The 23,595-nt window shown below is 39.8% G+C and overlaps 1 protein-coding gene across 1 annotated transcript in view; it reads left to right on the forward strand.

Annotated features, from left to right (window-relative positions):
- Nucleotides 1-19,955, forward strand: part of Map3k7cl (MAP3K7 C-terminal like) — a 57,016-nt gene extending 37,061 nt beyond the window's left edge. The window contains 2 exon segments of the mRNA XM_055614836.1: nt 1,384-1,499; nt 19,749-19,955. Coding sequence (XP_055470811.1) covers nt 1,384-1,499; nt 19,749-19,929 — 297 coding nt within the window. The 3' untranslated portion in view covers nt 19,930-19,955.
- Nucleotides 19,956-23,595: the final 3,640 nt, after the last annotated feature.

Genomic DNA, 23,595 nt, shown 5'->3' on the forward strand with positions numbered 1-23,595 from the left:
AGGGTGAATGATATTGTCATACTACTGTGTCCTAGTTTTCCTTTTTTTTTTTTTTTTCTGTATTAAAGAGGATCATGGTTACAGTTGGCTTGGGCTGACTCTGTGAATGTGCTCATAGAGATTCAGGGAAAGATCAGAATTTTAAATCAGAATTTTAAAACATCGTATACCTTACTCTTATTATTAACAATATGTATTCATTGTGCATATTAACAAATTTCAGTGTGACATGTCAGTAATGCATACATCTGTTTAGAATTTTTCTTCCTTTAAGTGAGCAGGGTCCTATTTAGCTATCATCCAGAGCATATGCTTTATGGAACTTCTGTTACTTACTGAGTAAGTGCGAAACCCAAAGAAATCTGTGTGTTTGAACAATATAGGAGCAAATGCCAAGAAATCTACTAGTTAGCATTTTACTAATGTAAGTTTGTGAGAATAGTACCTGGTCAGACACACTACTTACCTACATAGGTTATAATGACAGATAAGACCAAAGAACTTGTTCGACAACAAACTTTCATGGTTCTCAGATTTTGCATGTTTTTTTTTCCATAAGTAATTAGGGAGTGATTTAAAACTCTTTAAAAGATAATTAATTTCTACCCCAAACAGTAGTGTTTTAAATCACTCCCTGCTGATATAGAAATAAGAATAAAAACTCATGAAAAACTAGTTTGTTAAGAGTGATTTCTGGAAGTAAGAAATCTGTCAACAGTAGACATCTGTTAACTGTAGAAATTTTAAGACGTGAACTTCGGAAGAAGGAAACCTGTGGGAGGTGAGGGCATTTGAGGTATGTGCAAATGTAATCATGTTATATTTAGAAAGATTTGCCAGGTGGACCTGTTTTCCTCATAGATGGGTGGAGTGAAGAACCTCAAATCTGTTCTCTGTTCAACCTCATGGTGCCGCAAGCAGGTTTAGGGATCTGATCTTCCTTACCAGTCTGCTACTTCTGCCAGCACCATCGCCAGCCTTACAACCTATCTCTGAGTTGATCATGCTACTCAGAGGAGAGTCCTAGTAGGACTGCAGCACTCTGATGGGCTTGTGCTTGTGGACCATGACGTAGACAAAAAAGGGAAATGAAAACAGACAACTGCAGTATTTCTACTGATCTTTTCTAAAGCAGTTTCCAATTTGCAAGAAGAAGCACAAATTAATGGGAAACATATTTTTCACTCACACATTACAGGTAGGTCTTGTGGTTCTGGGTCAGGGATGAGATGCCCATGAATGTCACAGGAAAGTCGATGTGAGCATAGTCATCCCACCGCTCTGTGTTCCCTCTAACAGAAGTAGAACATAGCTCTTGGCCATGTTTATTGACAATGCTGCTTCCTGATGCAATGGACTGATTGCTTCTTCTTGTCTGTGCAGCCCCTGCCACCTTGTCACGACTCCATAGAATCCATGCAGGTGTTTAAACAACACTGCCAAATAGCAGAAGAGTACCATGAGGTCAAAAAAGAGATCGCCCTGCTTGAGGAAAGGAAGTAAGTACCTTCCCACTGAGTCTCTTCCACTAAGCAGACACTGCGGTGGGTGGGATGGGAGAGGGTTGTAGGAGCAAGCAACAGACCTTCTATGGATCAAGTGCTTTTATCTGTGGACTAGGGAAAAGAGCTATGGGCATGCTTCCACTCAAAATTCTTTTTTTTTATGAGAGATTTTAGTTAAGAAAATTAAATTTGCCAAAATATCATCCAGGTCCATGCCATATTTTCCATAGCCATACACAGAGGTTTCGGGCCATTTCGGCTTGATTTTTCATTTATGTTTAAGCAGTGGAGGTCTTCCATTTAAACGAAAATCCCCTTTAGAGTTATGTGAATGTATTAGTTGACTAACTGCATTTTATAGTCCCAGTAAGTTTTTATCTTGATAGCATTTATTATTATTACGGGTCTGCTATGGAAATTAATTAGAACACTTTGATTTTACTGACTTTTTGTTTCACTCACTGTAATTGCACTCAGTTCTGTCAATCTCTATCCTCAATGACTCTGACTTTTTAATTCCTGAAAACCATCAAGTTAGACACCGTGTCTTCATCCTCTGGCCAGTTTTTTCTTATGTACGTATTGGGAAAATCTGTCGGTAATATTTACGCCTTGAATAAGGGGACAAGTTATGTTACTATTTTTTTTCTCTTTCATATAGTTTCTCAAGTCCTATTTCTTTATTTACAGTTCTTCTATCTGGATTTAAGATTTTCTGCTTCAAAATCTTCATTGGTGAAATATTATAATTTTTTTCCTTCCTGTTTTTTTTATCTTCCTTTTCTTTAAGATCAATGGCAGTTTCTGCCTCTTCCTCCCTTTCTTTCCCCTTCTCTCTCTGGAGACATAGTCTCATCATCCCAGGTTGGGGACAAACCTGCTATATAACCAAAGACAACCTTAAATTGCTGCTCTTCCTGCTTCACCCTCCTAATGTCACAGACACGTGCTGCTACACCTGTTTTATGAAGTGCTGTGTGTCAAACCCAGACAGTCTACAATCTAGGCAGGCACTCTCCTGACTGAGCTCCACTTCCAGGCTCAACAGCCAGTTCTGGCCTGGATTTCACAACTAAGACCCTCTATAGGCCTTCCTACCTTGACCCTGTCTCAACTGCATTGTTCTATTACCCTTCCCAGGCTGGAGCTGATCCTGTTTGTCTGTTCCACATGCAACAGTTCCTCAGAGAAGGCTTATCCCGTTTCTTCACCCATGGTGATCAGATCTTTTCTTTAGCAATGGAAGAGCCTCTGGAATAATTCTTTGAACTCAGCAGGCCAATGTTATCAGTAGACATGCTTAAACTTATTCTTGTCTTTATGACTCTCTGTCACTCTTACAGACACATGCGTTCTTTAACATCTTTGTTATCCTTATCATCCAGCATGGAGCTGTTCATAGAGATCAAATACGTATAAGGTTGATCTAAGGTAGCCCATGATAGGTTGTAGTAATGTCCTCTGCATACACATATCTGTTTGCATTTAAAAATTCAGAGTTGATGTCAGTAAGGGTTATGAAGATAAACTGTTAAATCACTAAGTATCGTTGGAGCCATCACCATATGGAATCTGTCCTCTGGGGGCTGTTGTCAGCAGCACTGTTTTTCATTATGCTGTAGTTCATTTCATAACATCTTTTTTTCTGAACAGTCTTTGTTTTCAAGCAAGATAAATCAGGCTCTGTGGATTTGACCCAAGCAATTTGCATTCCATTTAAAAATGATTCTGATGAGAGTTTCCATCCCAACACTTCATAAAGTGTGGCCGACTGTGATGCCTTTGGCAAGTGGCCCATGCTCGTAAGACACAAAGATTCTGAAGTATTTTAGAAGATGCTTTCTGTACTGGAATTGCTGGAGCTCAGCCTGATATTGGAACTTGAGGCTGCACTTTTGTTGTCTCTCCAGAGGAGGTCTCCCTGGATCAGGTTTGAGAGAACTTACAGAAGTGTTCCTGGTCATGGCTGATGGGTAGATCAAGATAGTCAAGCCTTCTCATCATGGGATAAATCCTGCTTGTTTATGTTTATTTCTGGCGTATGACTGATTACGTACAGAGCCAGTTCCCACTTTAGTTGGCTCATCTAGGCCTGCTTGCCTGTAATCATATTCCTTGTAATTGCATAGGTTGTGGCACCTCACATCTTTTGGGTACATCTTAAAAGTATTCATTCCCATTCCAACATCATAGAGCTTTAGAAATCTAGCATCAGGTGCCAGGAAGAAAAGATTTAAAATATATGAGTAGATTACAACCAGTTGTGAAGGTTACTGAGTTCCAGACCTAACTATATCTTGTCTGGTAGAGAAAGTAATTCTCTGAACTTTGTATGAACCATGCTTGGGCAACTAACACTATCAGAAACGGATAGAGTTACAAAAGATTAAATGATATTTCTTACTGAAATTTTCTGTTTGATGATTCAGGGCTCTGCAGTGCTTTCAGTGTTACATCGTATTCATCATGGATGTATACTATTTCACCAGCCCATAAGAAAATCTTGTAGTCTTGAGCAGTCCCTCTTATTGTCCCCTCTTCCTAGCTATTTTAAGAAACCTATTTCCAGTCTCTACCAGCTTGCTGCTGGGCATTTTAAAATGAATGTTATAGTGTGATATGTTTTTGTTGTGGCTCCCAGACTGTCATACCATAATGTATCATGGTTCATCCATGGATCACAAACCTGGGCTTCTCCCTTCTTATTTGTGGATAATATCCCATCATATACACCTGATTTGCCTTTCATTGGATAATGTACATTTATGTTGTTTGCATTGGTTAGTATTTTGAATAATATCATTGCAAGCATTTGTGAGAAGTTCTCATTTTTGCATGTCTCTGCTAGTGCTTGCTCTAGGCCCTTCTGAAGAATAGCCACACTCCCGAATGGAAATGATGTGTCATTGTGGTTTTGATTTACATTCCCCTGATGGCTATGCTGTTACACAACTTTGCATGCACTTCTGGGCCATGTCTATGTTTTCTTGGAGAAATGTTTATTTAAAGAGGGTTTTAAAGGGTTTAAGATAGTTAACTTTTTATCGTTGAGTAGAAGGATCAATACCGTTAGTAGGTTTGGGTAAAGCATTAAAAGGGGGTTTTTGTATTAGGAAGCCACAAACACAGTAAGACCTACATGCTTATGTCTTACTAACATGCAGAGTGGTGAAGAAGAACAAAAGCTTGTCTAGGAAGCATTGCAGTGTACAGTGTGAAACATGGCAGAGAATATTGTAAAACTATTGTAAAAATAGCCCCTTTTGTTTGCTTTTGGTCATGGCAGTTAACTCATTCTGAAATTGTCAACAGATATTTTTATGTTTAAATAGAGACATTTGTTGCCTTAGGTTATTTTATTTTTTATTTTATTTTTATAATTTATTCACTTTACATCCAGAATGTAGCCTCTCCCTCATTTCTTCCCTATCCCACCCTCCCTGTGTCTCCCCCATACCCCTCCTCTAGTCCACAGCAAGGGGGAGCCCTTCTCCTCTACCATTTGACCCCAGCCTATCAAGTTTCATAAGGACGGCCTGCATCCTCTTTTTCTGTGGCCCAGCAAGCCCAACTCCCCACCCTCACCAAGGGGAGGTGATCAAAGAGCTGGCAACAGAGTCCCTGTCAGAGACAGGCCCTGCTGCCCTTACTGGGGCATCTACATGAAGACTGAGCTGCCTATAGGCTACATCTGAGCAGGGGGTCTAGGTCCTCTCCATACCTGGTCATTGGTTGGTGCATCAGTCTTTGCAGGTCCTCCTGGGCCCAGATTTGTTGGCCTTAGGTTATTTTCAAAGATGGATTTTTAGGCCAAGTTCTGGGGAAGTCTCACAAAGTTTGGGGATGAAGAGGATATTGGTGGGTCACTGTCATAGAGTCAACAGAGAAAGGCCAGTTTTATCTACACTATTTCACCAGGGTGAGTTTTTGAAAAAAGGTTGTGTGGTGTGAACACACAGAGAACCAAACCTTTCTCTTATACTCCAAGATTATGGGTCTTAAGAATTTTCTCAATCTAGAAATTGGGTCTTCATTGTCATAAAGAAACAAAAAGGGAAGTGTTTTGTAACTGTTTAAATTATCTAATATTTATACCAATAAAGACAAAGGAAGTGGGAACTGAGGTAAAAACCTGCTAGCTTAGCCAGGTAACTTTATTTTCCGAACTATATACAAAATATCTATTTCCTTTTATTTTGTTTTTCAAGGTCTCTCACTCTTTTTTTTCTTATTTTTTTTTAATTTTTTTATATTAATCACAGGTTATTTACTTTTTATCCCAGCCGTAGCCCCCACTCTCATTCCCTCCCAATCCCACCCTCCCTCTATCGTCTCCTCCCTGCCCCTTTCCAAGTCCACTAACAGGGGAGGACCTCCTCCCCCTCCATCTGATCCTAGCTTATCAAATCTCTTCAGGACTGGCTGCAATGTCCTCTTCTGTGACCTAGCAAGGCTGTTCCTCCCTCGTGAGAGGGGAGTGGAAGAGCTCGCTGTTGAGTTCATGTCAGAAATAGTCCCTGTCCCCCTAATTAGAGAACCCATTTGGACACTGAGCTACCATGGGCTATATCTGAGCAGGGGTTCTAGGTTATATTCATACATGGTCCTTGGTTGGAGAAAGAGTCTCATGAAAGACCCCTGTGCCCTGATATATTTGGTCCTTGTAGTGCTCCTGAACTCTCCAGGTCTTACTAACACCCCCTTCTTTCATATGATTCCCTGCACTCTGCTGATGGTTTGATTATGAGTCTCAGCATCTGCTTTGATACACTGCTAGGTAGAATCTTTCAGAGGCCCTCTGTGTTAGGCTCCTGTCCTGTTACTTATTTTCTCCTACATCCTGTCCTCTCCAGGTCATATTAACTCCCCTTCTTTCATATGATTCCCTGTACTCTGCCCGAAGGTTTGGTTATGAGTCTCAGTATCTGCTTTGATACACTGCTAGGTAGAGTCTTTCAGGGGCCCTCTGTAGTAAGCTCCTGGCCTGTAATTTGTTTTCTCCTACATCCAATGCCCATCCCATTTGTCTTTCTAAGTGAGGATTGGTCATCTTACCCCGAGTCCTCTTTCTTGTTTATCTTCTTTAGGTGTATAGATTTCAGTATGTTTATCCTATCTTATAGGTCTATATAAGTGATTATATACCATGTGTGTCTCTCTGCTTTTGGGATACCTCACTCGGGATGATTTTTTCTAGGTCCCACCAGAAAATATCTATTTCCAAGGCTGATTCCCCAACTAAACTGCTAGCTCTTTAGAAATCTCTTCCTATCTTCCTGCCTAGCTAGTCTATCTTTCTCTTGAGCTCCTCCAAACCCAATGGGCTCCTTAGAGAGACACAGAGAGAAACTATCAAAAGTCCCTATCTCCTCTCCTACACCTTTGGCAGGCTGAACCATGTCACAGTCATGGGTGGGGGACCTCCAAGCCAAGTCAGTAGGGACCAAGTCATTTCACCTTTATGGTGGGACCACCTTGCTGGTGGTCATAGACAGAGCAAAAACCACAAGGCTTCTCCCAAGTAACTAGCCTGAAAATAGGCAGAAGCTTTCCATTCTTTAGCATTCTTATGTACGGAGACTTTTAGAGGCACAACCAAACTGTGTCCTCAGGACACACGTAACTTCATCTGACAGACCTAATATCTCCATAGGCGTTTATATTTTGCTAACAGTTAGGCTTTCTATGTACAATTACTAAGTCTTTTATAACATTTTTTTGTCGAAATAAAAAAGAAAGGCTTTATCTTTAACACAGTAAGACCTCTTACAATATGAGCAATTATAAGGATTGCTAATACACAAAAAAACATCTATCATGTGTCAAGCTTTCAAAATGTCCAGCTTGTTTGTATCTAGCAGTCTTTAAGTAGATTTTCGTTCAAAGTCTCGAAAAATGTTCCTGTCAGTCCCACAGAAACTCAGCAGTTTGAATGTCCTTATGAAGCATCTGCAGCATCAGCCAATGTGGTGACCTTCATAGTCTTCCAGCAAACATCATTTTTTTTTTCAGAAAATGTCCATCTCAGCCTTATTGTAGGTTACATCTTGTCAAGTTTATCTTGTTTTCTCTGTTACCTGAAACACTTGTTTTTCTCTGAAAACATACAAACATTTTTCCCCCCAAGACAGGATTTTCCTGTGTACCCTTGGATGTCCTGGACTCGCTTTGTAGACCAGGCTGGCCTCGAACTCTCAGCGATCCACCTGCCTCTTCCTCCCAAAGTGCTGGGATCACAGGTATGTGCCACCATGCCTGGCTAACATACAAACTTTTAAAAGTATCATGCACTAACAACTCAGCATTAGCACATGTATGAAGTCAAGGAACTTGCACAAATGATACCTTGGTTGTTGTGCCACAGCACAGTCTCTTTGATCGACAGATGTTGATTTTCTGCTCTGTACCCATGTGGGGGAGAAGCATTAATTTTAGTTGAATTATTAAATTGGCCCAGGGAGTTACAAGTCCCTAATCCATGCCATTTAAAACTAGACCATTGTCTGTCAGTATATCCAGATAATATGATAGCATACCACATTTAGACGTTATTGGCATTAATCTTTTGTCTTTTTCAAATCAAAACAATATCACATTGTCTCTATGACATGTGTGTTCATTTGACTTATCTCCTCTGATAAAAGGCATTTGTACTCTGTATTACCAAGCTGATAATTAAGATGCAATACAGTTAATAAGCTTAATATAGTTATTTTTTATATGTCACCAGTTTACTCCTTTTGGAGGGAATATCTTCTCTTGATGGATCCATAATTTTTCTTAGATGTTTCTTTTTTCCAGTGGTCTCTGGTTTCCTTAGTTGGATGCTTTTCTTCTCCTGGGAAGATAAAAGCAAAAGCCTGCCTCAACCCTAACTCCAGGTACTTTCATTGATTAGCAGAATATATCTGTCCTGGGCAAAATGCTCTCTGGCAACAACAAAAACATGACTTTTCAAATTAAAATTAATTTTGTTTTAAGTTGAAACTATTAAGATTTATGTGTATTTATCTCTTAGATCACTAAGGACAATATTATTTATTACTAAGCAAAAACCTACATAATACCTTTAAGGTAAAAACGGTGTCATGTTGAATTTTAGACCTCTGATTACAAACAGCTTTTTCTTATCAACAGAGATACTTCATCGTGTAGACTAGGCTGTACTAGAATTCAAAGAGATATGCCGGTAGTGACACTCTGAATTTACTTAAATACTTAAAAAGTCTCCTATGTTTTAGTAATACTGAACAATAAAAATATTCAGTTAATAACAACCTGTTGTGCACTTCTGAAGAGAGCAACAGTTTGCAAGTGTCCGTGTCCTTGAGTGTGAACTTTACTAGTTCTTCTCTATGTCTTTGGTATCTGGATCATCCCTTTTACTCTGTGTAGTTGCCACGGACACCATAACTAGGAACAAGTTTGCAGCATTTAAAGGCCTCTTAGTCTGATGAAGTATGGCCTCTTCTTCCTCAATCAAGCTCCCTACTTATTTTTTTCCTGACTTATAACCTGCCTTTCCTGATTTATTTGTATCAGTATAGAATGTAGGGACTCCAGAATTGGCTTCTTTTTACTATATGAGGCAGAACCCAATTAGTTCTTTTTATAAACTGAAGTCTCTTACTTTTGGGATATTTGTTGTTAATCTTTCCCAAGAAATTACTGCAAGCTTTTTGCTAATGTTTATTTTCTGCCCATAATGAAGCAGTTTCAGCATTAGTAAAAGGTATCACAATTTCTGCTGGATCTAAGTCTCATTTTTTTCTTTCAGAATCAATTCAGAAATCTTTTCTACATAGCTCTTTAATTTTTTACTCTGTTTTTATGCGAAAAATATCCCTTCTAATATATCATCTTCTCTCTGCTTAAGAACTTCTGTGGGGGAACGTGTAGAAGGCAAAATAACTAAGATACAAGCCATCTTTGGATTCAAGTGATCCACATGTGCATCCTGTAATTTCTGTTCCATCGGAGCCCGTTCCTTTTCAGCCTCAGATGATAGTTTTCTTGGACTATTTAAGTCTTTATCACATTGTAAGGCTTGAAATAAATCACTTATCTTTTGAGTAATTAATCCAATAGTGGGCCACGATTAGTTAATATCTCCCAGCAATTTTTGGAAATCATTAAGAGTTTGGGACTGATCTCTCCTGATTTGTACTTTCTGTGGTTGAAATTTTGTAAACCTATTTTATATACTAGATAATTGAGAGACTCTCCTTTTTGTATTTTTTTCAGGAACAATTTGTAATCCCCAGCAAGTATTTTTTTTTTTTTTTACTTCACCAAACATTTTTTTTCTAAGGTGTCTGCATCTGAATCAGCCAGTAAGATCTCATTCATATAATGATAAATTTTAGATTCAGAAAACTATGAATTATTTCTATTGGCTGTAAGAAATCTTGACATAGTGTTGGATTAGTTAACATTCCTTGTGGAAGATACCTTTTAACTGGTTGAGTGTCATTATAAGTAGACTATGTGAAAGAAAAGTTTTCTCTATCCTGTTCTTGTAAAAGTATAGTTAAAAGAAGTCTTTTAAGTCAATCACTATAATAGACCATTCTGAGATTCCAGGCTGCAAAAAGCCCATTGGATGATTCACAGTATTTATGGCTCTTAAATCTGTTAGCATTCTCCATTGTCCAGATTACTTTTTAATGACAAATATAGGTGAATCCAAGGACAGGTGGATTCTTCAGCGTGTTACATTCAGCTGCTCTAGTGCCCGCTGTTCTCGTACTTGTAATTTTCCTTTTCTCAGAGGCCATTGGTCTACCCACACAGGCTTGTCAGCCGTTTTAAAGGGAGGGTGGTTGGTACACTTGAAAGATCAACATATGTTGTGTCCTATTTATGGACAACTTGGACAGTCTGTGACTGTTCTTGATAGCACCTTTCACTATTTTTCTCAGAAGCGTTTTTTAATTTTATGGTTTATTTCTGAGATTGAAGGAATGTTAGTCTGCATCTTCCATTGCTGCAACAAATCACATCCCCCCAAATTCCTGACTATGTTACAACATAAGGCTTTAATTTTTCTACTTGACATTCTGGCCTTCTACACTTTTTACCTGAGATAAAGTTTCAGACCATAGAAACTAAATATCTACCTCCTGAAGAGACCAATCTGAAGTCCAAGATTTTGGTGAAATTATTGTTATGTCTGCACCTGTGTCTACAAAAACTTTTCTTTTCAATATCATTTATAAATACTTTTAGTTTTGGTGTCTGATCATCTATATCAGCTTGCCAAAATGCTTGTTTCCTCGTCTCTCTTGACCTTTCTGTTTCATCTACTGAAGATGCTCTGACTTTGCTATCTGGGCTATTAATGGCTATATCTGAGCAGTGCTGTTTAATTGCTCTGCAGATGAGTTTATCCACTGCTGACCTGAAATGGCCAACTTTAATTTGATATAAGGGCCCGTGAAAGGTCCCCTAGAACATTTCCCTAAAGTTTTCCTACAAGAAGTTACCTTGTCTGTCCCTTGTACCATCTGCATTCATTAGTCCAATGCCAACTTTTGACACACCTTCTGTGTATTCCAGAAGACTTAGACCTTATTTTTGAATTATTTTGGCTCAGCCTACAATTCCTTTTGAAATGACCTTGCTTGCCACAGTCAAAACATTTGGCAGATTGATTTTTTTCCCCCATAACAGGGTTTCTCTGTGTAGCCCTGGCTGCCCTGGACTCGCTTTGTAGACCAGGCTGGCCTCAAAAACAGATTATCTGCCTGCCTCTGCCTCCCTGAGTGCTGGGATTAAATGTGTGCACCACTACTCCTGTCTTGACTGTTTGATTTTTAAAAAATATATAGAGATTACTTTTCCTGTTAAGGGAAGTGGGAGATCCAATATCAGCCAAATTTCGAATCCACTCATATATTGGTGCTGATATTGCTTTTAGAGGCCCAATAACCTTTTTGTACGCAGAATTAAAATTTTTGAAAGCCAAAGTTTTGATTAATACTTCCCTAGCTTCTGAATCAGATACTTTTCTATTTACAGATAAAGTCAATTTTTGTAAAATATCATTGAAGGCTTCCTTTGGAACTTGTATAATTTTAGTAAATTATTCAGGTCTTTTTCCTGTTTCTTCAGCACTTAAAGCTACCATTTGACAAGTTGGCATCATCACATTCAACCTGCATTTGTACCTTAGCATATTGGCCTTCACCTAGGAACTGCTCTTAGGAAATATTGATACCTCTATCCCTGTTTCTCTGTTCTATCTGCTTAGCTTCTTCCTTCCATCATGATTAACACTGTAGCTGAAGAATAGCTTCTAACACTGCTTTTGTCATATTTTTCCAGTCTTGGCAGATTACTCTATTTAGAATCACCCAAGTATTTAATATCTGCTTCACATAAGGTGAATGCATACCATGTGAAATAATTGATTCTTTATTATTATTATTTTAAATCTAGCATTTCTATGAGATGCCATCCAAATTCTTCATAAGCTTGGGCATTCCTATCATCTGCTCGTTTTGTCATATAGTAACTGGATAAGTTAAGATTGGTTTTCTAACAACTTTTGATTGACCTTGACTATCATTATAAAATGGTGCAGTATGCTCTTGTCTTAATTTCTCTATCTGTATCTGCAGATCTTTGTAATTTTTATTTATGTCTTTCTAATTTTTCTTCTAAGGCTTGCATTGCTTTTTATATGTTTCTTTTTCCTATATCTCTAAAGCTTTTTTCTTTGAGAAGGCACAGAAAGCACTATGGCTATTGAGGATAAAATATGAATTACCAGAATGATGGTAATCAAAATTAGTATTAAACCAATAACAGTTAACTCATTTATCTTTTTATTTTCTGTTTCTACTTTAAGCCATCTAAGATAGTACTATACAGGGTTCTAATGCCCTGTGTTTATGGTATTTCTCTTCCTTACATGGCTTATTCTTTTTAATATTGCCTAACTCTCTCCTTAAAGACTTCTCCGGTATCTTATCAAATCTTCTCAGCTTCTCCCACCATTTCCATGTATCAGCAGATGATGTGATTTTCCTGCCTGATTTCTTCTTGTGCCATTTGCTTACTGCCTTGTGTTTTTCTGTCTGATTTCTTTCTGCATGTACTTTTTCCATGCACTGGAGCACCAAGTGTAACTTGTTGGCACAAGTTACCTGCTAGCTCAGAAAGGTAACTTTATTTTCTGAACTATATACAGCATATCTATTTATAAGCCTGATTCTACAACTTAAACTAGTAGCTTTTTAGAAATCTACTAGACACTCCCTATCTGTGTCATTCTACCTAGCTAGTCTACCTTTCTCTTGAGCTCCTCCAAACCCAAGAGGGCTCCTTAACTCTCTTTTCTTGAAGTCTGTTTTACCTGTGTCCTGCCAGCTGCTTCTCTCTGGTTCCTGCAAGCCCATGGAGAGGATCTCTATCTCTTACCCTGGAGCTCCTTCCAAAAAGGTTCTTCCAACCACCCCCCAGAGACACACATACACACACACACACACGGAGACATGGAGAGGGGAGAGAGAGAGAGAGAGAGAGAGAGAGAGAGAGAGACTCTACCAGAGGTACAAATGTTTATAAAAACAAGTTTCTAGCTCCTCTCCTGCACCCTTGGCAGGCTGACCCATGTCACTGTCATGGTGGGGGTGAGGGTCTCCAAGCCAAGTCAGTAGGGACTGAACCATTTCACCTCTATGGGGGTACAGCTCGAGACTACTCAGCTGGCTTTGTCTCAGGTCATAGAACAAAGACCTCAAGACTTCTCTCAAGCAACTAGCCTTAAAACAGGCAGGAACTTTCCATTCTTTCACATTTGTATCTATGGAGGCTTTTAGAGGCACACCCAAACTGCATCTGACAAATGCAATATCTATTTAGGCTTTTACATTTTGCTAATAATTAGGTGTTCTATGTACAATGATCAAATATCCTATAACAGTATTTTTCCCTGAGTGTTTATAATAGTGGGTAGGAGTATGGCATAAACTGTCCTCTCTTTCTCATGATCTTTTATCTGTCCATGTTGTCTCCTGGGTAAAGCATGGGATTGGAGTTTATTTCCCAGCAGTGAAGATGTGTTTCTTGAGACCAATCTGCTAGCAAGAATAAACACATTGCCTGGTTTGCTCTTGGATGTTATACTTGTTGAGCAAGTGACGAAAAAACACTGAAAATTGATTGCAGATGACTTTGCAGGAGGAGGCAGAGGAAGGGCCAAAGGATTTTCCCTTCTTTTAAGTAGCTAGTTTTATGTGAAATGTCAATACTCCAGGCTGTGAGATGACACTTTCATTTAATGCCCCAGTAATCACTGGCTTTCCAACCCAATGATTAGTTGGCTGTCTAGTCCCTTGACTAGAATCTCATTCCCACCTGCCTGCCTGAGACCTTGTTAAAAGAGACATGACATTTACGTACCCGTAATGAGTATATCTTTAAGTGGGTTTCCTTTACTAAAGAGGAGACACTGATGTAATCTCTAGGAAGTAGAGCAAGGAAGCTCCTTAATGTTTACTTCATCCCCCATTCCAGGATCCGATCAGGGTGACTGATAGAGTGGATCCCACAGCTTTCTTTATGTACAGCAATATTTCTTGCAAGAGGACTCTCCGCTTTATCTCCAACCCTGGACATGGCTAATATCTAGGGAAATGTTTGATTTCATGGTCAGGAAGTGAGGAAGTTGTACCTAGCATCTAGTGAGTGAAAGCCAAGAATGATGGTAAGCCTCCTGTAATGCCAGGAGAGACTCTTCAGGTCTATTTACCAATCATATTAAAAATAAGCCCTTATTCAGACCCAGTCTCACTCCCCCTGCAAGGAAACACTGTTGTCCTTTGGGCACACTGCTGCCTTTTAGCATTTTAGTACATGTGTACATTTATTATTTATTCAGGAGCTTTCAGCACCATCATCCAGATCAAATTTTGGAAGTCTAAGTTCAATACCAATTTTTATTCCTCCATCTTAAAAAACAAAAAGGAAGATAAAACCCTCAAAAGATTATCTGAGGCATCTGCTTTTCCTCTCCTATATAAATTTGGGCCGCTGAACACACATCTTTCAAGTACCACCAGCAGTTCAAGGATTCCAGATCCTTATTTTAGAGTAAAGTTCACCCTATGAAAAAGATAATTATGTTATTACATTAGTTAATCCAAAATTGTTAACTTCATCAAGGCCAAACTGTCTAGAATTTTAATTTCTTTCTAATAAAAATCTTTAGTTAATTTGCAAGTACTGAAGACTATGATAAGGATCTTTCTCCTCTTACATTTTTGGTTGTGAGCCTAGCTGAGCCATCTCTCCAGGCTGATTGTGATCTTTTCGGATAAAAAAAAAATTATCATCAATGAGTCAGTTCCTTGGAACCTGAAGAGTTTCCTACATTTTGAAATTAATATCCACAAAATTTCAGTCCTTACTGATGCTTTTACTTCTCTCCTTTTTCTTTACAAGTAAAACTTTTCCAGCTATGTGGCTAGGATGGGGACATCTGAGGATTGATGGTAGAACCTAAGGGTGTGGTCTTCAGACTGCTGAGATGCACCATGTAAGATTAGCATCAAAATAAGATTCCTGTAGTTATGGCCTTCCCCCTGCGCCACACATCATGTGACACTTAATGAATGATAGACATGATAGCCTGAAAACTCAAAGATGGGACCACATTTTACCTCATTGTAAGTAATGAATTCTTCTTGGGGTCATCTATTTATAAGATAGTTTCAGTAGTTTGGTATGTCGGGACTTACCCATGACTTGCTAATTGGTGAACATAAATGTGTCTAAATTAATCAGTTCTACACAGGAGAAGGCAGACTTTTGACAGTTTTTACTGTCTATCTATATAATTACTTACATGAAGCTAGTTTAGAAACCCATCAGCCAAGGCGTCTTGATTGCAGTAAAAACGTTATTATTGGCACTCTCCAGTACAGGGAGATTGGACGAGACTGTTTCAACCTTTCCATGCACTTATAAAAGCAGCGACTCTCTGGCTGGTCATTGCCACAAGTCAAAAGACAGACAGAGGGCACCAGGGGTTACCAGAAGTCAGATAAGGAGTCAGGAAATTAGCCCACACCCCTGACCACATGGTGAAAGCAGAACTCTGCGTCGGTGTGAATGATGTATGCTACACAGCAATGTAAAGTAAGTATAAATGAGAAGGTGATCACCCAGACCACCTCAGAGGGTTGGCCGCAGTTCTCTCTCTTTCAATCCCATGTAAGGTTTTTTGCTCATTAATTTCTTTAAGATAGTTACAAAAGAACTTTTACTAATCAATATTTAATTATCAGTATTTTCTGCCTCAACTGTGCTCAGGGATACAGAGAACTGAGCATTTAATCAGGACGGGCTTGACTTCTGCCATTTCTTATTAGCAATGTAGCTTTTTTTTTTTTTAAATTAAACGGAGCACTTTGAGTTAGGCTTTCTTTCTTTTAAGATATAAATGATCTTTCCCTGAAGTACTTTTTCTTTAATTATTAATTTGCCAAGTATTTATTGGGAGTCTGTTCTATTTTAAACATCTTGGAGATCCAGACATGTTGAAGATCAGTTGGAAGCTAAGAACTTACTGTATGTGCCTGCATGTGCTCCACACCCTCCCCTTTGGTCCTGCTCCGCGCTTCTTTTACGATGCTTGGTTTTGCTCAGTGACTGAGGGACTCTGTCAGGCGTAGGAAGAAAATACCAGAACTTCTATTCTGATTTAATTTTTGCCTCTTTTGTAGATCACCTTATTTCAATGGTTTCAAATGTACAGAAAACTCCAAAGAAAGTGTTAAAATCCTTGTGTGTCTTTTACTGGATTTAGTAATTATTAAAAATTTCCCAAAATGTGCTTTGTTCTTCCTTAACCATGAGGGATTTCTTTTTTCTTGAATTGCCTAACATTCCTCATGTTTAGATGCAGCTTGTATGTTTTGGGTTGGGTAGGCAATAGCACAGACATGATGCATGGTCTTCCTAGGGCACGTGGTCCCCATTTGTCTCTGCAGTAGTGATGACAATGAAGTTGACTTGGTTAGAGTCTAAAGTCGCCACAGTGACCTCTCCACTCCTCTACCCTTGGCAGAATTTGTGGCAGAATTTGTGGTCCTCAGAATTTGTGGTCCTCAGAATTTGTGGTCCTCAGAATTTGTGGTCCTCAGAATTTGTGGTCCTCAGAATTTGTGGTCCTCAGAATTTGTGGTCCTCAGAATTTGTGGTCCTCAGAATTTGTGGCAGTATACTTTGCACACATGTAAATGTGTTGTTTCTCACCAGATTTTCTTTCACCCCCTTGTTTTAGCATCCAGTGTTATCTCATTACATAACCATATTGGGTATGCTTTATAAGACACAGAGTATAGTAACACATATATAATTCAGGAATTAATCTGATTTTGTGTCCAAAGTTTTCTGTGTGATTGTTTTGAACTAATATATATTATATATGATATAATAATTAATATATAAATAATGACTATATAATATATATAACTAACATATTAGTTCAAAACAGTCACACACAAAACTAATATATATTATATATAGTTATATATGTATAATTATATAAGAACTAATATAAATTAGATCTCTCTAATAACCTAGACTGGCCACAAGTTCCTCCCTCAGGCTGCCAAGGACCAGGATTATAGGCATCACAGCTAATGTTTAACTAATAGTCTTAAAACACTCAAATGGCTCAGGAGATCTAAATGAACAGGACAGTAATGTCATTTTCTATTTATGGATTATTGGAACATTACCGACAGGGTTTGTGATCATAAAAGTTTCCTTGCTCCTGTAGCCCTGCACTTATTTCCAATGTAAATGTGAATACTATTATTTTGTATGAATATATACTTTCCATTCTTCCGTGTGTCTTACGTAGTATCAGGTCAGTGTAAGAAGAAAGAAAGAAGACTTTTAGGAATAAAGTCCTTCCTGTACAGGGATCTATATCATGATCCAGTCAAGCACACATCAGGATTCTGTGCAGTCAGGGCATGTTTCTTGTTGCACTTTTCAAAGAGAATAGCATTTAGTTTTTTACACAGCACGCACGTTGTATTAGACATTGGAAATGATCTAGAGTTAAATATACAGGAAGACGTGTGCTCATTACGTAACAACACTGTGCTATTTTTTTTAATTTTTTATTAATTACACTTTATTCATTTTGTATCCCCCCATAAGCCCCTCCCTCCTCCCCTGCCGATCCCACCCTCCCTCCCCTTTCTGCATGCATGCCACTCCCCAAGTCCACTGATAGGGGAGGTTCTCCTCTTCTTTCTGATCTTAGTCTATCAGTTCTCATCAAAAGTGGCTGCATTATCCTCTACTGTGGCCTGATAAGGCTGCTCCCCCCCTCAGGGGGACGTGATCAAAGAGCAGGCCAATCAGATTATGTCAGAGGCAGTCCCTCTTCCCATTACTATGTAAACCACTTGGACACTGAACTGCCATGGGCTACACCTGTGCAGGGGTTCCAGGTCATCTCCACGAATAGTCCTTGGTTGGACTATGATTTTCTGGGAAGTTCCCTGTGTTCAAATTATCTTGTTCTGTATTTTATTTGAGCATGAGAAGACCTGTGGAGGTCCTGGATCTCATGCCTGATGGTGTGAAGGGACAGCTGTATACATGTGAGTGCTAGAGAAAGACATGGAAAATAATATCCTCAGCACCAAACCTAGGGCTTTGAGCTCATGGCTGGTAAGTGCTGTGCCACTGGACTTCATCTCCAACCCCTCCTGAAGACTTGTTAAACCCAGACTTAACAAACAAAAGAAGCTAAACACTGAGTTCCAAGGACAAAGATTCAATAAGAGACAAAGTAATTTTCCTCGAAGGACAGTAGGCAGGGCCTTAAAGTATACTGCGTTAGTAACTGATAGTCTTTTTATTCCTTTCTAAAGTAATAATTTTAATAACTTGTTGCACCTTGTTTTACATGATATTTGCTTTCTCAGAGGCAGAAATGCATTGCTGTTTTGACTTTTAAGCAGACAATGCTTAATTTGCTGCCCTTAAGGAAAATAAAATCACAGGCCAGTGAGATGCTGTAGCAGGTATAAGGACTTACCACACAAGCCAGACCACCTTACTATATCCCCAAATTTCATAGTGGAAGAAGAGAGCTGATTCCACTTCAGGCTGGCACGTGCCCATCTGTACGTACACACACACACACACACACACACACACACACACACACACACACACACGCGCGCGCGCGCGCGCGCGCGTGCCCGCGCACAGTTTAAAAGGTTACTGGGATGACTGACCTACAGGTCTTTAGCATGTGTCCAGCATATTGGATATGTCTAGTGGAGGTGCTAGGTAAAAGGTCCCCAAACCTGTCATTTTGCAGAAATTAAAATTAAAAATACTTAGGCACTGTAGTTCACAACTGTAATTTCAGCACTTAGGAAGCCGAGGCAGGAGAATTGCTGTACATTTAAGGGTACCGTGGGCTCCATAGTGAGTTCCAGGCAACTTGGATATGCAACCGTCTTGTCCACGGTTGGTGTGAGTGTAAACTGGCAGCTACTGTGGAAATCAGTGAAGAGGCTTTCCACAAAACTAAAAATAGAAGCAGCCTAGGACCTAGTTACCTCTCCTGTGCACATACCCTAAGACTCCACATCTTGCCTATTCATGTTGCTCTCTTTTTACAATAGCAACGAAACAGAATCAGCCTGGATGTCCGTTAACAGATAAACAGATAATGAAAGCACACATTGGAGTTTTATTCAGCTGTAAAGAAAGATCAAATTATGAAACTTTCTGGAAAATGGCTGAATTTGAAAAAGCATAGTAAGTGAGGTAAGCCAGGTTCAGAAATACAAACAGTGTATGTAGCTCCTAACCTCTAATTGTTAAAGAAGCATTAGCAGAAGGAACCATAAAGGAAAGAAGGTGGAAAGTAGCCCATGAGAGTGGAAGAAAGGAGGCTTTAAGGGAACATCGGAGATGACAACAGAACCAAGTGGGGACAAAGGGTACACTGGGGAAAGAGGGTAGGGAGGTGAGGTGAGCGTGAGAGACGCATGAGAATCCCATGTTGAAGGAAACCTGTTGCCTTGTAAGCTAATGAAAAAGTAAGAATACTTGAAGAGGAAAGGGAAAAGTAAAGGCCTATCCTGGGTGGCCGGAAGGGTAAACAGTGAGAAGAGCAGTGTGAGGAGTAGAGATTGCTGGGAGTGTTTGCAGTGAAGTCTCTGCTTCTCCTTTGCCCTGTGCCCTGCGTTTCAGGAAGGAGCTCATCGCTAAGCTGGACCAGGCAGAAAAGGAGAAGCTGGATGCTGCTCAGCTGGTTCGGGAATTTGAGGCCCTGACGGAGGAGAACCGGACGCTGAAGATGGCCCAGTCTCAGTGTGTAGAGCAACTGGAAAAGCTCAGGATCCAGTCTCAGAAGAGGCAGGGGTCGTCCTAACAGCAGTGAGGAAATGTGAGCGGGCGAGATTGGTGACTGCTCTGCACTGGCCAAAAGATTTGCATCTTAAAGGAACAGAGAGTAAAATCTATCCTCTTTACTACTCATATGGCAAGTGCTTCCAGTGAGTTTAGTGCTGCCTCGCTTCTAGCTTGAGAGAGGGATATTTTATTTTAAGCAAGGTCATTAATGCACAGCTCTCACCAGTACATATTTTCAGAGATCTTTTCCAAAGATATATATATATATTTCTTAGTTAGAAAGTTCTGATCATACTATACGTTAGAGTAGAAAATAATAAAAATAGAATATTGACTGGCACCAGTGAAAATCAAGAGCCATAAAATAAGCCAGTCAGATGTTCACTGCAGCTTCACATCTGTGCATTTTAAAATTTTATGCCTTTTCATATTTCAAGTCTGCTCAACTACAAACCATGGAAACGTCTCTGCACATAGCTGTGCTCAGTAGCATCAGATGCAATTTTTCAATGACTGATTGTCCTAAGAACAAACGGTTGCATAGCCTAAATGATTTCTCATGAAAATATTATCGGGTGTGTCCATGCCCAAAGCTCTCGGGCCAGTGCTGACTTGTGTGATAATCAAGGCTGGCTGAGCCTTCTTCACTGCCTGTTGACACCCAGTGGATACGTTTGCCTTGCCTGTGTGTGTGTCTTTGGGATCTGGGCATGGGGAAAGTAGAAAGTTACCATTCAGATACTATTTTGTTGAGTGTCTATGTAAGATCAGGGGGAAGGACATAACTGTTGCAGTGTTTCAGGAGATGCGGTAGATCAGTAAAAACTGACAGGGACGTGCACGTGAATTCATAATTAAAGTGATTTCTCTTTGTTGCAGCTACGGCACTTTCCCACCCGTCCTTGTTCTGTGTCCATTTCTGTTCACGTGAATTCTTTTTCATTAAACATGGATCAAAAGTACAGCCCTGAGTCTGGCTCTGTTCTTAGGCCCTTTGTGCTAGGAGTTGCCCCAGTTAGAATTTCTTCTCCGCAGTATGTACTGAAAAAAAAGTGAAGTCCTTTTTCAGGGAGACACTTGGGCTTCTCATCTAAAGTACTCTCTCAGAGCACTAATAGCGATTATGATGTATCACGATGACCTGAGAGAGAGACGGTATTCCCAGCAAGGCATGGGGTTCCCCGGGGGATATTTGATAGCATCTAGAAACATTTTCTTTCCTTTAAAAGAATATTTGTTATTTGTGTGTTTGTGTTTATGTACATATGTGTGAGTGTGTCACGGTACCCATCTGATTGTCAGAAGACTTCTTGGATCAGTTCTCTCTCTCTCTCTCTCTCTTTTTTTTTTTTTTTTTTTACCTTGTAGACCTCTGATGTTGAGCCCAGGCTTGGAGGCAAGCATCTGCTGAGCCATTTTGCTGGTCTTTTTCTTTTGTTGCCACTATTAGGACACATGGCACTTTTGGTATGACAGCGGAGCCCAAGAAGGATACCACAGACAGGGCAGTTTTCCCTAAAAAGAATCGTCCCATTCAATGACATGTCAACAGGACAAAGAGTGATGTTCCATCATGACGAACCAACCAATGGGGATCATGGGCACAGAATGGGAAGCCAGGGCTGCTTCCTATGTAGTGCAGAGGCTGTGAAGCCTTCCCGTCCTAGAGATGAAGCTTTTCTGCGGGTCTCAAAGTCTTCCACTGCTGTGAAGCCTGACTGACAATTTCTTCTTTATTTTTATTTATTTTTTTAATTAAATTTTAATTTTTTATGTTAATTACAGTTTATTCACTTTGCATTACAGCTGTAGCCCTTTCCCTAATCCCCTCTGAATTCTGCCCTCCCTCCCTCCTTCATCTCCTCCTCTGCCCCTCTCCAAGTCCACTGATAGAGGAGGTCTTCCTCCCCTTCCATCTGACCCTAGCCTATCAGGTCTCATCAGGACTGGCTGCATTGTTCTCCTCTGTGGCCTGATAAGGCTGCTCCCCCATCAGGGGATAGGGAGAAGTCAAAGAGCCAGTCACTGAGTTCATCTGACTGAAAATTTCTGTTGCTTTAATTTTTGAACCAAGGCAAACAAGACAAAACAACCCCCCCCCAAAAAAAAAAACAAATAAAAAACTCTATGATCATGGCTAGACCTTGTCCCTAGTTGTTTGTTTTTCAGTCATCGTGAAGCAACAGAAAGGAGATTCTATTCCCCAGATTTACATGATCTTATGGCTAACACAGCAGCAAGAAACGCTGGTCCTCTGAAGGTGGCCGCGTGCATCTGGAGAACTCAAGCAGTTATGAACTTTTGTAGAGGTGAAGGCAGGAAAACAGCTCCGCTTGGCCAGATGAGCGGTCAAGCAGGTAAAGCTGTTGGGATGTGTATTAGTCAATGTTCTATCACTGTGAAGAGACACCATGACCATGATGACTCTTAAAAAAGAAAAACATTTTATTGCAGCTGGCTTACAGTTCAGAGGTTTATTTCATTGTCATCATGGTGGGAAGCATGGCAGCATACAGGCTGACATGATGCTTGAAAAAAGCTGAGTGTTCTACATCCAGACCAGCAGGCAACAGGAAGAGAGGGACACTGGGCCTGGCTTGAGCATTTGGAACTCCAAAGCCCAGCCCCAGTGATCACTTCCTTCAACAAGGCCACACCTTCTAATCCCTATCGAATAGTGCCACTCCCTGATGACCAAACATCCAAATATATGCACCTCTGAGGGCCATTCCAATTCAAACCAGCACAGGATGTCGCTGGGTTTGTGGCCCTTGAACAGAACATTTACCCAGGGTTTCCAAAATATGCCTATTTGTCCTCAGAAGGAAACTTTGCCCTGAGTGTGTTTTCAGCAGATTCTGATTTATTAAAACATTAAATATCATCTATTTTACTGCAAGACAGAGAAACCTAAAGGCAGAACTTGTCATTCATTTGACAACTTCCCACAACCCTTTTTTACCAAAAGCATATTATTTATCTACCGCAGATCACTAAGAATGTGACACCTTCACATTATAAAACCATGGTGCAGTACTTGCTTTGTACTGAGTGAGAACCTAGGGACAATTCTCAACAAGACACACACACACACACAAATAGAATTAAAGCATTCTTAATATAGCGATATTGTTAATATAATAGAATGTTAAAAAAAAATCAACACAGTGGTCTTAGCATTAGTGTGAAGATGCTTGCCTTAGAGCTAGAAGTAAAGAATAATGAAAATCTCATTATATTTTGCAATTGCTCTACTAAAAGATCTGCTATTTGTAGGCCATTTAGTTTGTGTAGACACAAAAAAGAATGTGATCAAGTATGGCTAGCGGCCAAATCTATTGGAACCAGCAGAGCTTGTTTTTCTAAGTCACAGAGGGCTTGGGTGCATTATCAATTCAGTACAAACAAGGAACAGAATAGACTTGAAATTCAAACACAATCCAGCCCCAGATCTATTACACACTTAACAAATGCAGCAGCAACAGGGACTGCAAATGCAAATGGCCACAGAATTAGGGATGAGTAGTCTGGTTACAGTGTGCTGACTACATGAAAGAGAGAGGGGTCCAGGAAGGAACTGAAGGAGGCTCATAGGAATGTGCAGGGTTCTTGGAGTAGTAGCCATGGAAACTCACAATCAGGTGGCATGGGTGGGAAGCACACATACTAAACAGACCACATAAGT

The sequence above is a fragment of the Psammomys obesus genome, unplaced genomic scaffold (genome assembly GCF_907164565.1).
Source record: "Psammomys obesus unplaced genomic scaffold, mPsaObe1.curated_primary_1811, whole genome shotgun sequence".
NCBI lineage: Eukaryota > Metazoa > Chordata > Mammalia > Rodentia > Muridae > Psammomys > Psammomys obesus.